Consider the following 15,348-nt stretch of genomic DNA (forward strand, 5'->3'; position numbering starts at 1 on the left):
CATCACAACAGCAGGAGCAAAAATGCCTCAATTCCACTTCTTTTTGGGATGGGCTCCCCGTTTTAGGTTTCTCAGTAGCACCCAGCAGAAGCTCTTGCTTGTGATGTGCAGAAAAAGGATAGACTCTTTCCCCTGAGCAGATCCAGAGGAGTGGCATGTCCTGGGTGTAGCAGGACCATCCCTCCATATCCCTGGAGCTTCTGGAAAATTACTGAAGGCAACATGAGAGAAAACCTGCTGGGAGCCACGCTGTGACAGCTAAAGGATGATTTAGCACAGAACTGAAGCCCAGCGGGGTGCTGCAGAGCACCGCAATCAGGACTTGCCAAGGATAATTTGCACACTACAGACATAGAATGCAAATTAACATCCTCTATGTGCTAGGAAGGACTGTTTCACAAAGCTGAAAATAGTTACTAGCCAAGTCATGCGGCAGAAAGAACATAAAGAGAAAGCAGCTTCTGATTATTATAAGCATTTTAACAACAATTTGTAAGAGAGCAGAGACGATGATGCAATCCTGCTGTTAATATCAAAGCTATGCCAGTTAGAACACTTGTCTAGCCCAGGAGAGAGTGAAAGGTACAGTAAAAAAAGCCAATAAATGGAGAAAAATGCGGCAATCTCTATCAGAGGCCAGAAAACAGCAAGATAAAAGGCCTAAGAAAAAAAAAGCATGGTCATAAGGACAAGGAAGAAGAGATTTTAAATCCTCTGGGAATGCGAACAGCCTTACAGCAAAGCACACGCAAGCCATTTGCTAAAATGAAGTTTTCAGAAACAGTGGAGACAAAGACAATGAGGTCAGTTAATATTCTGGAGCTGCAGAGAGTTTATACCATATGATGATGAAATACTCTCCATTTCAACAGTAACAGAGATGCAGTTAACCAGTAATGAAAAAGCAAAATAGTTTAAATTTTTTAGGTCCAAATAATGTGCACCTAAGAATTTTTAAGGGGCTGGCCAAGAAATAAAGTGGTTTATTAGCTTTTCTTTCTCGTAAGTCTTGAAACATTGCCCAGATCTCACAGGGTCTGGAGGTAATGCTGTGTCACTGTCTTAATACTTCACAATTACAGACTCGTTAGTCTAATTTAGAGCTTTGAAAATAAAATGTTATGGTTGATGCAAAATTGATGGTTAATGAACAATTAGCAGGTGATACAACCCATGACAGGGAGAAGAGTTTTGCTGCAAACTGATGCCTTTCAGGTCAGAATTACACTGAATAACAATATTCTTACCAAGCAATTGGCTGCCCCATTGGGTGTTTGAGTCAGGAAGGTGGCTACAGGGCTCGACTGGAGGCTCAGCACCCGTATGTTTGCTCTGCAGGCAAATAATGCTGAAAAGAGACCTGCAGGGCACAAGCCCTGCCTTCCTCCTGCTTTTCAGCCCTCAGTAAGGGGTGTGCCTTAACTGAAGGCAGACTGCCATGCAACCCTGCAGCTTTCACTCAGGAAGTTTTTGGATTCGATCTCAGCTAATCCCAGACAGACTGACAACTGTAATACCTTCAGAAGTAGCTCCTACTCATATAGCAATTTCCCTGAACTAAATACTGCTTTCTGCCTCCTTACCACTCTTCCATAACTTTGGGGTTTGTTTTGTTTGCAGTTGAAGGACGGATCCAATGAGGAAGAAGATCTCCAGGAAAAGCGTATGTGAGGAATCAAAGCTTGTACTTCAAAAGGCAGCTTCACCTGTCACACATGAATTAAACACTCCTAACATCAGGCTCTGCCTTGCTTCTGCATATTGGGATTTATTTGCCCACCACTTCCTTACCAGTTAGGGTCATTTGGCAAAGGCAAAACACCCGTGGCTCCTTCTACCCTTATTAATGAAAGATATTTATAATGCTTTAATATTTTATAAAGATTACTGGCAGCAAAAAGGCGCTATATACATTCGAGAGGATGCCTAATGTATTCATTTTGAAGGCATAAATCATAGTTGGGGAGTAAGAGCTAGCTCTGTGTGCAGGGAAATGCCAGCGACACGCTGCAGCTGAAAAGTCTGCCTTCAGCAGCCAGCTCTGCTCCTCCCTGTCTCCACTCAAAAAGGGTAAAAGGAGCAAGAAACAGTTACCAAGCTGGGGGAAAGGGGAGACAAAAAGAAAAAGAAAAAAAAAAAGGAAAAAAAGCCCTAACAATTTCTGGAAGAACGGCATTGTGCATCATTTTCCACCCTGTTTTTCCCAAAGCACTGAAATCTCAAAAATGGCAGACGGTTTTTGGCAGAAAGGGATGTGGGAGAAAGGGCTGATTTCACATTATACTGAGGGAATAGTTTGCAGGATGCTGGATGACTGCTTGGTAACTTAACTAACCAGGTCACAGAGCCAGAGATCAGCATTAGGTTTGCAACCTGTGTGCCCTTCGGCAAGTCCTTTAACAAGTCTCAGTGCTCCATAGAATGCACTTTACTGCTAGTTTTTATACGGTGTTTCAGTTAGATCTGCCTGCATGCCTCAAAGCTGCTGAATCCTCATTGCTGATACTACGCTTCCTTACAGATGGACATTGGTGCCAGGCCACTCAAACACAGCTTTTAACAGTCCCAGAAACACTGCAGAGACAATGAGAGTTCGTCTCAAAGGGGATGCGATCTGTACCCTCTTCCTGCTGGTAGTGCTTTGCTCTTTACTCTACTTCCAGCTGGAACATTTAGTCCCTGTAGGAAACAAGGAGCTGACACAAAAGAAGCCTTCAATAACATCAAAAACGTTTTCTGACTCCAGAGCACCTTGGAGACTGATGCCAGCAGAGGCAACGGAACCCAGGCTCCAAGTGACTCCTGTCCTTAGACAAAGAGAAGTGGCCAACAAAAGGGTCCAAACAACAACTCTATCCCCATTGAGTGATTCTGCCTTCAACTTCAAGGGCTATCTCCTAAACAAGGATAACAGGAACTTTGATCTCCTCATTAACCAGCCCAAGAAATGCAGGAGAACACCTGGAGGTCCCTTTCTGCTCATTGCTATCAAATCAGTAGTTGAAGACTTTGACAGACGTGAGATTGTCCGGAAAACTTGGGGCAGGGAGGGTCTGGTGAATGGGGAGCAGATCCAGCGGGTGTTCCTCCTGGGAACACCAAAGAATAGGACAGTGCTGGCCACGTGGGAGACCCTGATCCACCAGGAGAGTCAGATGTACCGGGACATTTTACTCTGGGACTTCATGGACACTTTCTTCAACCTGACCCTGAAGGAGATCCACTTCCTGAACTGGGCTGCTGAGTTCTGCCACAATGTGAAGTTTATTTTTAAAGGTGATGCCGATGTTTTTGTCAATGTTGAGAACATCATTGACTTCCTTGAGAGACATGACCCCACCGAGGACCTCTTTGTTGGGGACATCATCTACAATGCCCGCCCTATCCGTGTCCGAAAGAGCAAGTACTACATCCCAGAGACCATGTATGGGCTCAGCATTTATCCAGCCTATGCAGGGGGAGGAGGCTTTTTGCTGTCCAGCCACACCATGAGGAAGCTTTCTAGGGCTTGCAAAGAAGTGGAACTCTTCCCCATTGACGATGTCTTTTTGGGCATGTGCTTACAGAGAATCAACCTCAAACCCATCTTGCATGAAGGATTCAAGACCTTTGGAATTGTCAAGCCCTCTGCTGCCCCACACCTACAGACATTTGACCCCTGTTTTTACAAAGATCTCATGGTAGTCCACAGTCTGAAAGTTGCTGAGATCTGGCTAATGTGGAACCTGCTCCACAGCCCACGTCTATCCTGCACTCAGAAGAAGCAAGTGAAGAAACCTTTCCAGTGGAAAAAGAAAGCTCAAACAACAATGCAGGCATCACCCCTCAGATAATGCAGGCAGACTTGAGCAGAAACACATGGCAGCTGAGACCAGCTGAGAAACAGAGCCTGGAATTGTTGCAACCAGATGAATTAACTTTAGAAGCAGAGTATTTTAGCACATCTTATTTACAATGTTAAGAGAAAATTAGAAACTATTGCAGGAATTTGCAAAGATTCCATATTTGCATACACACACATACCATGTAGGTCCATCTCCATTAGTGAGTCCAAATAATAACAGTATCTTTAATTTATTTTTATTTATTAGAATTACAGTAGTGCTCAGTGGGCCAGTGTGTAAAAGCACATTGCAAACCACAGTCCTTGGAGATTTTTCAGCATCGTTAGAAATGTGAGGAAGGAAAAAAGATAGCAGGTAAGAGGTGACACCAAGCTTCACAGAGACCGTTGTCAACTTGTTACCTTGACTTGGACTCATTGAGAAATGACTGAATCACACAGTAACTACAGTAAAAGAAATCAAGTCACCTAAGTGTCTGCTCAGATCAAATCGCTGCTGCCTGCTTGGCTTTCTGTAGCCTCACAAGAAGAGAGCAAGTAACAAGTATCAAAATGGGGTCCTGTACATTGCAGGTAGGGTAGACTGTAAGAAAACAATCTGGATCCTGAGGCTGGCTTGCCTGCTTGAGCAAGGATAGGTAAGTGGATAACTGGGAAGGGGCAGACTTCCAAAGAGCCTTTAAAGAAAGGACAAGAAGAACTTCGAGTTGATCCCTCCAAGTCTTGATTTTTAATTAATTCACATCAACTAATCAGTTCAAGTATCTGCTCCATGATACACTCAGGACTCAGCAGACCAGTTTGTGGCAATTCCATGAGCTCAGGCTCTCTCCCCTAGCCTGACTGACAGCGAAAACTCAAAGAAATACAACAGTATGTAATCTCCCTCACCAGCTAATCCAGATCTTCAGAAGGTTTGCATCTGGAGAGATCCTTTGGCCTTTGCTTGTGAAGGTAAAACCAGACAGAGATAATTGCTTGCATCACATTTGGAAGCTTCTTCAAACCAAACAGAAACTTGCCACTGGACTGAGCTGGTTTCTATAAACCTCAATGCTCTTGCTTGGCATACAGTCAACTGCAAAGAGCAGCCAATACTTTGCATATTGCTGCGGGCGTCACATGAAGGGAGAAAGCAGGCTTCAGACAAAAGGGCTTCAGAATAAAAGCTTTTCTGAATTCATTGCAAGAAAGCAAAAATACACAGCAACCTTTCTGTTAGGCTTTCCAAGGTCAGTCAGTTTGTAGCTTTGTAGTTTAAGCATCAGACAAGAACACTGGATTGCTTAATTTTTCAAAGAATAGTCAATTCTTTAAAGCTTTTTTTTTTTTTTTCCCAGCAGCAGTTTACCTTAAAGGAACATACTTTGCTTGGACATCAAAGAGGAAGGAAATTCCTCTAAATCAGGGTTAAAAAGTGATGAAATTCATGGGGCAAAAAGCCTGAATTCACCTTTGATACTGTGTTTGTTGATTCCTTTGCAATTTTTTCCTGAACAAAACTCCTATCCACCCGAGAGTCTCTGATGCCACCCCTCTTCAGGTGAGCACATACACCCAGCTTCAAAGAAAATTACAATCAAGTCATAAATGTCCAAGAAGTTGCTTTTCCTTGAACAGAGCCTGCAGCACAGCTGCATTTCATATCTGGGTATCACCTTCCTTCCACCCAGCAGTAATCCTAGCTCAGTACTTGTATTACCTATGTACAACACGGAGGAAAGCAAGCTGGCATTATCTATTGTTAGACTACCAAAACCAGTCTTACATATTATTTTCATCATAAGAGTTTAAGCTTTATAATGTATTTCCAAAAAAGCTCAGCTTTTTGTCTAACACCTTATGTTGATTTAAGATACTTTTAGGATGCAATCCTGGAATACAAAATACTCTTGTAAGCTTTGGGACAAGCTCTATAGGGTGTGGAAATAAGCCAGAACCTTGCTGGTGGGAGAAAGCCAGTGATGCCCCTGTCTGCTAATGTGTGATAGTTATGCATTGATGAGCTTGTACAGAAACGTATTATCTGTGATTATTTTACAGTTTGGGAAATTATTTATACCATAATTAAAAGATAGCATGCAGACGTGCTTCTAGTTGTCAGAGTCTGTAAAGTACACTCGCACGCACATTGTAAGACTAAAACCATGGCTATTTTTTGTGAAGACAGCAACATGAAAAATACATTGCTCATTATTTTGGATAACTTAGTAGGTCTTTACTTATGCTGGACTTAATTTAATGGCAATGACAGAAAAATAAACCCAGCTTACATTATGATTTCCATCAAGGACTAGTCAGGTTCAACAGTCCTTACTAAGGTCTTCCTTTTAAGCCTGGAGATGCACAGAGATTGACTCCTCCCTCTATGATATCTTCAGATCTGCAATCTACCCACAACACAGCATTAATGACTGCATTTTGTCCAAGATCAAAGTTGTTATTCAACACTCACCTGCACCAGGACATACCCCAACGGCCGGCAGAAACAGAACTATAGTCAACTGTTTACTGTTGTCTTAGTCTATGGAATAGCTCATTTCTTTTATCCAGTGAATACCAGACCTTTCTATTAATGAAAAATACACTTGCCTTTTGTTCTCCAGCCCTGCTGCATGGCCTGTTTGACCTGGTTTTAAGTTTCCATTTGCTTCTGGGGTTGAGCTGGAAGTTCACAGACACCGTATGCAAGCATAATGCACTGGGGAAATGTTGGAAGGCAGCACTGCAGCCCCTGCAGTTTATTCAATTCTGTTTACTGCTACTGCAGCCAAAAAGTCTTTGATTTCACCCAAACTGGAGATTGTTTCCTGGAAGCTGGGGTTCTTTTCAGGAAATCCTAAAGCCCTGGGTGTGTATGAGAGTGGGCAGGAAAGGCCCTCTACCAACCTTTCTGATGCATCTCAGAAAACGTATCTGTTTCAGAACGACATTCTGAGCAGCTTCTACTAACTGCCTAATTCAGTACACCAGTCAGGGGTTTGCTACAAAGCTTTGCTTGGCAACTTTTTTTCATGACTAGCCCAAGATGAGAAAATATAAAAGCATCCTAAGTGGGTTCTACCAGTAGCAAGGAAGCAAGCAGACATAAACATCTGAAGCTAAGAGAGTACAGTAGATTATATTGAGTCCCAGGGATCCACACACAGTCCAATTCTGTTCCTACTGTACATGAGTAGCCAGATTTCGTCACTATAATGAGCAGAACTGGCTTGAATCTCACATTCATCACCTCCAAATGCACCTCTGAACACATAAACTGGTAGCAAATGCTAAGATCCATCCGTCAGGCTACTGCTGATTAAGATATCATAAAAAACAAAAGCCAAAGATGTCTCTGAAGCAACTGAGTGTTAAAATGTTGTGCTTCCTGTCTGCAGTTTAATTATTCATCTTCCTACAGCAGGTTCTCGGAAGCAAACCCCAGCTGCAAAATCAAACAGTACAAAATAAACAGTTCGGAGAATCCTTACCAAATATTAGCACTGAGAATATCCTTAGAGTGCTGAAGGACCACTAGATGTGTGAGTGGAGGTAACTCTACCCCAAAGCCCAGTTTGAAGAAGTCTGAGCCCCAGGTTGTACCTTTCAGCTGGAGTCAGGTCTCTGCAGCCCTGAAAATTAGCCCACCACATGTCCTAACAATGCCGCTAACACCACTGATGTTTTTCAAACCCAATAAAACTCTTAAATCCAACTTTGCATCATTTTCAACAGCTTGTGGTCAGCAAGAAAACCATACTGAGAAATGGGAGGGAACTAAACTCTGAAGGACAAGTGCACCAAATGCCTCCAAGTGCAACAAACATCCATCAGACCTGACCAGCACAATGCTCGCTCTGTGATTCATCCAAACCCAGTTCCTCCCTGATTTTCTCTCTTTCCTTCCATATCCCAGCCCATCCCTGACAATCCCAGTGCTGGGACCAGAGAAGAATAAAGTACCAGAAATCTGCGATGACTGCCTTGTCGCCAGGGGGGCTGAATGAGCAGGGCAAAAGTAAGGGCATAATATTAATGCAAACACTCCCTACAGCCACAGAAGCAAAAGAAAAGGGTGAAATTAACTTAGTAATGTCAATACTTGTGGATGCAACAGAGCTCCCCAGAGAGGACCAGGGTAAACCTCAGGATTTTAGGGCTTCAGTTTGTCTGAGAGGCAAGCAGAGGTGTAAAGGGAATGCAGTGATTCAGGCTGTTTTGATTACCGAGTTGATTAGACTGCACACTGCATAATCACGCAGGGGCTTTTTTTGTGACTGGTATTTAAAGTAAACAGTTCTCTGAAAGATATTGATACTGGAATAAAACTAAGGCATTAAATGGAATATGTAGCGTAGGTGTAAAACATTAAGGCACTTAAAAAACCGCTTCTGAAATTGCAACAGGCAGTAATTTAAAATGACCAAACTAGTAACATTTAAAGGGGAATTAATTATGGTATGAAAGATAAAAGGTTATGTTAAATCACTACAGCCTAATTCAGAACAAAAATTACTACTATAATAGTACCTTACACTCCAGTAATAAGCTACTCTGCAAACTCCAGCTTACCTCTCCTGCTGTTTCAAGCAGTCAGCACTCGCACATCATAAAAAGGAATGATTTTGCCTGCTGCAAAAATCATCACAAACATCCCCACAAACAAAACAAGAGCCTTGGATGTAAGGTTTAGCAGATTAAACATTTAAACAGTGACTTTATTAGTTACATCTAAAATTCACATAGAGAGATAATATGGTATTTAAGTTCCATCTGAACCCTCCAAGTAAGATATACTCTCTGCAAAAACAAACCCCTTCTTAGGTGGGGTTTTCACTCGTTAACTGGCTATAACCTCTCCTTGAACAAAGCCCCCTGCTCATTAACTCCTCATCCTATTCTAATGCTTGAGTCACATCTTTAGTAAGCTCCATTTTTAATTTCACCTTAGTTTGCTTCAACCTTACCATGAAACATCCACACCTTACATGAAAAGAACCAACCAGAATTTGTATTTTAACTCTTTGAACACACAGTGATGGATTTATTTGGCTACACATGAGTGTCAGGTTATATCTGACGGGGTCAGCCAGAGAGGAGAGTGCTTTGTGTTGGGGTAATCAAGATAAAGGAGATACAATTAAAAACACCTTGGTCCTTGTTCAAATACTGTGAAGGAAGTAAATTGCTGCAGCTTTGACATCCCATTTCTCTCGAAAGATTTACTCTCATATCCATTTGGAGCTGTCAAACAAAACCTACCAGAAATTCAGCTCACCAAGGTTCTTAAGAGACTAAAAGTTAACTTGTAGGCTCTAACAACATGGAGAAAGTCACTGTAAAGTGGGCACCAACACCTGGTTTTCCCTTTGGAAACAGCTGGCACCTAACCTCCAGCCAGCCCCTGGTACTGATGAATCACCATCTTGCTGCACCCAAGCCTTAAGGAAGATTTTGTTTTAAACAGATCTAATGGGAGTTCTGGAATGTGAATGATCCTGAATATATGAATCACTTCTCACACACCACCAGACTACCATTTTTTCTGAAAAAAAAAAAACCAACCAAAAAACCCCCAAAATATCATCTGTTTAGAATTAGAAGTGTCCTGGCAACAGAAAACTGGGCTGACAGGAGGAATGGAGGGTTCTAGTGTTACACAGCACTGATCTGTGTAGTACTGCCTGCAAAATTCACAGAAGCCCAGGGACTGCATGCAAGCCTAAGGAATACAGGACAAAATGTCAGCTTCATCTCCCAAAGAAGGGCACAACATCGGTTTTATTCAGCGTATACGAACTATATACTGTGGAAAATACTGCAATAATCAAGGTAAGCAGATGCACACACAAACTCTTAATTTCCACACTAAGGAAAAAGGCACGCATCAAAATGTGCCACCAGCCTTGTCCCCAGTCCCTCCTTCCTGCCATACTGCCATTCTCACCTTCTTCCCCAGAGCTCCTCTATTCCCTATTCCTTCCTCTCTTTATTCTGGTGATTCCAAACTGCCGTAAGCCCCCACCCACAAATCCTAAACTCCTCATGCCAGCAAGTCCTTAAGGCCCAACACCAGCTCCTCTAAATGCATCAGCACAGGAACAGCTTGGCTTCATCCAAAAAGTAGCAAACAAATCAAAAACATCTCAGAGAAGTGAGCTAGGAACAGCTGCAATCACAAAGGAAGAGTTATGACACCAAGCAGAGCTGCTCTACATTATCTCCCCAGCCCCTTCTTCAGCTCTGCCTCTCCCAAAAGTCAAACGCTTTGTACTCAGCCCAGCAGCAATAGCCAACATACAAATTTGCCTTTAATTTTTGTGTTACAGAGGAACTTTTCATGATGAAGTGACTGACCTAGTGAACTATCTGTACTGTTGAGAGAGCACATTTCATTACCTATGTCGTTTTAGTCATTTTGACTTGCCACAGCATTACAAGTGAAGATGCGAGTCACTGCAGTTGTTTGATATCTTTGGACATCTTGTCCTAAGTCTTCAGATGCACACTTTAGCAGCAGTCCTGACCTCATACTTCTGAAGAATTTCAACCGAACGTGCTTGAGAGCAGGATAATGATAGCATCTGTGTAGCCATTACTCAAGTCATCCCATCAAGAATTTCTCTCCTCCTGCAGCTTAACCTGGAGCCTTTATTAGAAAAGGATTCATTAAAAATTAACTGAAATTATTAGCAGTATTGCTGTCATATTTTAGTAACAAGCATAAACACACACCATCTCAATTCAGAGATCATTGAATTCTCCCAGAGCACACTGAACCCAGCACTATGCAAGGTCATTTTATATTCCAAAACTGAAGAATAATAAAGGAGGGAGAGGCGAGTGTTCCACCCTGCATTACACCACCACTGCAGGAAAAACACAAATGGAAACAGGAATCCCATCCTGTATGCCCTGTGTTAACCTCTAAGCTGCTGCAGGGTAAGCAGACTTCAATGTTGAAGTACCTTAGGGCATAAGAAAGCACTGTGAGAATTCATGTTTACGGCTTTTACTGCAGGCCTGTCTTTTATTCTCCTGTGAAATAGTCAAAGGCTTGGAAGCTTGATCAATTTTCATGCTAACCCAAAGGCTGACATTAGTATAGCAACTGCATTTTTTGAACCTAATACCGAAACCACAGTGATATTTACCACTGTGTAAAGACCTTTCTTCATCACTTCAGGGCATAAAATAAAAATATACTTTCAAGTATCTACGAAAGAGACTGCAAGTTATATTGGTTTTTATACTCTTTGGAGAACATACTGTATGGGCTGTAAAGGAGGAAGACTAGTCAGGTACTTCAAATATGACATGGCAAAGACAGTAAAATAGAAAGAAATTGATAACAAAAAAGCAAGACCATCCATGATTTTATTACAAAACCACCCAGCAACTGTATTTAACACAAAAACAGTAATTGAGAGTCTCTTTTATTTTTCTTTCAGTGTACATGCTCAGTATTATTCCATTTAATTTACAGAAGGGCTATGTAAAATGAAATTAAAATTAGAGAGGAAACAAAAGGGAGGTTGAGGCATAGAATTTTCTTAGCAAGCAATGATCACAGGAGACAGCACAGATTGAACAGGGATTCAACAGGAGTGACACCTAGGGATAAAGGTAAACAGTAACTTTTTCCTTATCCATTAGATTCTCCATGAGGCTTTTTTGTTTGTTTTAGCAAAACAGTTTAGAGTATCACAGTATACAGGAAGACTAAATGGCAAAGAATGTCTCACACGCACACACACACATTTATTTATCCCTGCTACTGGTCCAGGATCCAAAACTTCAGTTAACATTCCATTTCCTACAGTTAACATTCGATTTCCTGTCTCTCATTCACTGGTAAACTATACAGGATTACACTGTACATGGAGTTAAAATTACAAAAATGTCATATTTACAAAATCTGTACACATAGTAAAACTCACAAAATCGTCATCTATGTATCACAAGTTGAGACACCAAAATATTAAAAATGGGATAAAATTATACATTTCTCTTCTCCATTTTTAAAAAGGGTTTAATATTTCAAAGACAGACCATCTATTTCACCAAATAAGACTGGTAAGAGAACTAGAAACCTAAAGTATCCTCCTGGGATAAAATATCACGAGCAGCATCCCCCAAATAGAAAGGAGCCTATATTCTGTCTGCTGGGGTGGGGTGTGCAGTTAGCATGTATGTACAGAAATTGTGAAACTACAATAAAGATGTCTTTGGCTAAACCTTTGGCATAAATTAAAGTCATACATCAAAAGTTACAGAAAAGGTTTTCCTGGTGATGGCAGAACTTGGGAATTTCCTTCTGAGATACCATTATATAGATCTGTTCTTTCCCTAAGGAGACAGAGTAGGAATACAGGATTCTGAACAGACAACACTATTCCTTCATTAAATTATTCCCTAGTATGAAAAATTGTATCAAATCTTCTCACTAAAACGTAATTCAATCATAGAAATAACCTCTTCCAGAATTTATTATTATTGTTTTTGAAAGGCATATGAAAGAAAAAAAAAGTACACCATCCACGGCAGAAAAAAAATTGTTTCAGCATATCAAGTACATACTAGTGCAGGAAGGTGGATAAATTTGATCCACTGTATAAATAAGCTTTATCCGCAGCATACATTAAATAACCATCACACCCCACTCACACCCAGTACACAGATGCTCCTCAGTGAAGATAAAATGTTTATCAAGTAATTAAAGTGTATGTAGTGCAAATGTTACAACCAAGTATTATGCACATGCTACTTGCTTGGTTTAAAGTTACACAAAGATGTGGTGCCTGAAATCATGGACATATATACATCTTTGTCACACTTGGTACAATGTCCTCAGCCACAGAAATACTGATGTGTTTATATATACACACACGTTTTCTTAAAATGTGACCACCACATCAATACAGTAACACAAACAGACTAAAATCAATACCTGCTTCCAGATGCTCCAAGGCTCAGAAAGTTTGTGCTTCTAACTCTTGCAGTCATTACATGCCCCTCTTCCATTTCCCCCTTCTGCCAGCTGAGAAGGGGTGGACAGTCTCTTCAGGTCTATGCTGCATAGGATGAGGGCAACAGAGAGGAATAAATGACGGCACAGGCACCCAAGCTGCTTTCCTTCATCAACAGTTCCATGCCCCATGATGAAGGGTTGAGAGAATTTCCCCTCCACACCGTTCCTAGGTGGAAAGGCTTATTGAAAAAAAAAAACCTAAATCATAACGTGCTTTCCATATTATAAGTGGCAGCAAATCAAGGCACGCTGTACTAATTTTGTAGCATTGAGATTAGCTGACTTTGCAGGGGACGCTCACTGGGGAAGGTCCGATGTTCTCAACTGGCTGCTGGGCCTTGTTGGGCCATACAGAGTAACAGAAGCTATGTGATTATTCTGCATCACCTGTGAAAGGACAGAGGCAAAAAAGGGAAATTAAAAGAACTGTACACCACACAGGAACTCTAAAGATTGAAAATGGTGAATATGGAACTGATCTGCCTGAAAAAGAACAAATTCCAACAACAAAAGCAAGCAATAAGCTCTTGTCTAATTCCTATATATGGTCTCTAGATTTCCATGACACATTTAAACACCAGCATGCTCCACCTCCTCAGAGCAGAGCACATGCATCTACTGCTAGTATGAGTTCTAGGTGACAAACTTGAAGTTCCAGCTTTTAACATGCAAATATACAACTTCAGAGAAGAGGCTGGGAAGTTGCCTGTCTCTGCCAGTAAGCTCTAAAAATATAGCCACTCCCCAGCACTGGCTTTTATCAAAACGGGCAATAAAAAGCTAATCATAAGCACAGTGAACCCCTCATCTTCTCTTGTTGTTGTGGTTTAAGCCCAGCCTGTAACTAGAACCCCACAGCCACTCGCTCACTCCCCCACCTTCTTCCTCCCACCACTCCTGGAGGGATGGGGAGGAGAGTTGAAAGAATGTAACTCCCATGGTTTGAGATAAGAACAGCCCAGTAACTAAGGTATAACACAAACCACTGCTGCTGCTACCAATAATAATAGTGATAAGGGAAATAACAAGGGAAGAGAATGCAATCTCTCACCACATGCCGACTGATACCCAGCCCACCACAAGCAGTGATCTAGCCCTTCCAGGTAACTGCCCCCAGTTTATATACTGGGCATGCTGTGGTATGGAATCCCTCTTTGGCTAGTTTGGGTCAGGTGTCCTGTCTCTGCTTCCCCTCCTCGCTGGCAGGGCACGAGACTCAGAAAGACCTTGGTCAGAGTAAACATTACTGAGCAACAACTAAAAACATCGGTGTTATCAGCGCTGTTCCCAGGCCGAAAGTCAAAAACACAGCACTGCACCAGCTACTAAGAAGGAGAAAAATGACTGCTACTGCTGAACTCAGGACACTTGCTTAAGCAAATATGAAAGTTTTTCTCCTAACCTCAAAGATCATTCGTTGCAGTCCAAAGCAAAAAGTTGACCCAAATGGATTAGTGTTGTTCGGAGATGATGACCTGAACAGAAAAGAGGGGTGGGGGGAAATATAAAGATGGATGTATGAAGATCAGGAACTCTTTAGGGACGAATAACCACTCAGTGACACAACATAAATTACAGCATCTTTATCACAGCTTTTATCAAAAGATAATAAATCCATATTATGCAACACCACTGCTAGACTCCCAAGTGAGCCAGTGGATACCTCTGCTTCATGTCACAGAGCCAAAAGTAATCAACAGGTTACTAACAACCTCTACAGGAAAACTCTTTCATTTTACTTGAACAGGAAGAACCCTGAAAATAAACAGGTCCATAGGAAGAGAGAAGCACCATGTAACTTACTGTAAGTTATTTTTGTTCTTTGCCACTCTTAAATCTACTTTGCCTTAGCCTTTACCATATGTATTCCCTATATGCTGTCTACTAATCCACTGGTTTTATCAGTCAAATTACCCTCTAGGATGCTGAAACAGAATAATCCAAATTTTATTCAACAGTATTTTTCATGATCATAATGCATCACTTCGTTTATTTCTGATACTTTTTGACAAACACATATACATATATATATATGACAATGGCGGACTCCTGCTGACTGCAATGGATTTTAGGTTATAGCCAAAAAAGCCCCATACGAAATACTTATACTTTGGCCTTTTTTGTAACTGGCCAGCTCCTCAGATTGCATGTCTGAGCCATCTGAGATGTGCTCAGTAAAGCAAACTGACTGAACTACTTTCTACACCACAGATGAAAAATAGAAAGGCTCTAGGCAATCACTATTTCACCTCAGCTGTACTTCACGTGGCTTCTGCTTTAATGATCTCACTGGATAAAACAGGAACAAAGGAGAACAAAGACACAATGATTTAGGGGAAAAAAAGGGGGAAATAAAACCCCAAACCTCAAAATCATATGAAAGCCTTTTGAAAATACCTTGTTTGGTGTATCTGAAATTGCCGCAGTATTTTCACAGTACCCATGACTTACACTTGTCCTGAGATAAATCATATTTTCGTACCATAGAAAG

At 41.4% G+C, this 15,348-nt stretch overlaps 2 protein-coding genes across 4 annotated transcripts in view; one reads left to right on the plus strand and one right to left on the minus strand.

Annotated features, from left to right (window-relative positions):
- The first annotated feature begins 1,556 nt into the window (after positions 1-1,556).
- On the plus strand, positions 1,557-7,541 carry B3GNT9 (UDP-GlcNAc:betaGal beta-1,3-N-acetylglucosaminyltransferase 9). Of its 3 annotated transcripts, none has more exons than XR_008974390.1 (3): positions 1,557-1,663; positions 2,522-4,482; positions 7,248-7,541. XR_008974390.1 is itself a non-coding variant. In XM_057425402.1 (2 exons), the coding sequence occupies exon 2, from the start codon at positions 2,586-2,588 to the stop codon at positions 3,831-3,833; it is 1,248 nt and encodes a 415-aa protein (XP_057281385.1). In that variant the 5' UTR covers positions 1,557-1,663; positions 2,522-2,585; the 3' UTR covers positions 3,834-5,656. The 3 variants fall into 3 exon arrangements, 1 of the variants encoding a protein (XP_057281385.1); XR_008974391.1 differs by having other exon boundaries at positions 7,251-7,541; XM_057425402.1 differs by lacking the exon at positions 7,248-7,541 and having other exon boundaries at positions 2,522-5,656.
- A 3,634-nt stretch (positions 7,542-11,175) lies between these two features.
- PHAF1 (phagosome assembly factor 1) overlaps positions 11,176-15,348 on the minus strand; it is a 34,179-nt gene continuing 30,006 nt past the window's right edge. The window contains exons 16-18 of the mRNA XM_057425412.1: positions 14,260-14,332; positions 12,777-13,244; positions 11,176-11,440 (exon numbers count right to left, since the gene is read on the minus strand). Of these exons, the coding sequence (XP_057281395.1) occupies positions 13,155-13,244; positions 14,260-14,332 (163 nt within the window). The 3' untranslated portion in view covers positions 11,176-11,440; positions 12,777-13,154. The remainder of the gene's footprint in view (positions 11,441-12,776; positions 13,245-14,259; positions 14,333-15,348) is intronic.

Source organism: Pezoporus wallicus, unplaced genomic scaffold, assembly GCF_028554395.1.
Source record: "Pezoporus wallicus isolate ANWC-B61680 ecotype Strahan unplaced genomic scaffold, APGP_CSIRO_Pwel_v1 contig_8693, whole genome shotgun sequence".
NCBI classification, from domain to species: domain Eukaryota; kingdom Metazoa; phylum Chordata; class Aves; order Psittaciformes; family Psittacidae; genus Pezoporus; species Pezoporus wallicus.

What these genes read in the sequence shown, in the direction of transcription:
- B3GNT9 (XM_057425402.1), top strand. Translation starts at nt 2,586, where the DNA reads ATGAGAGTTCGTCTCAAAGGGGATGCGATCTGTACCCTCTTCCTGCTG.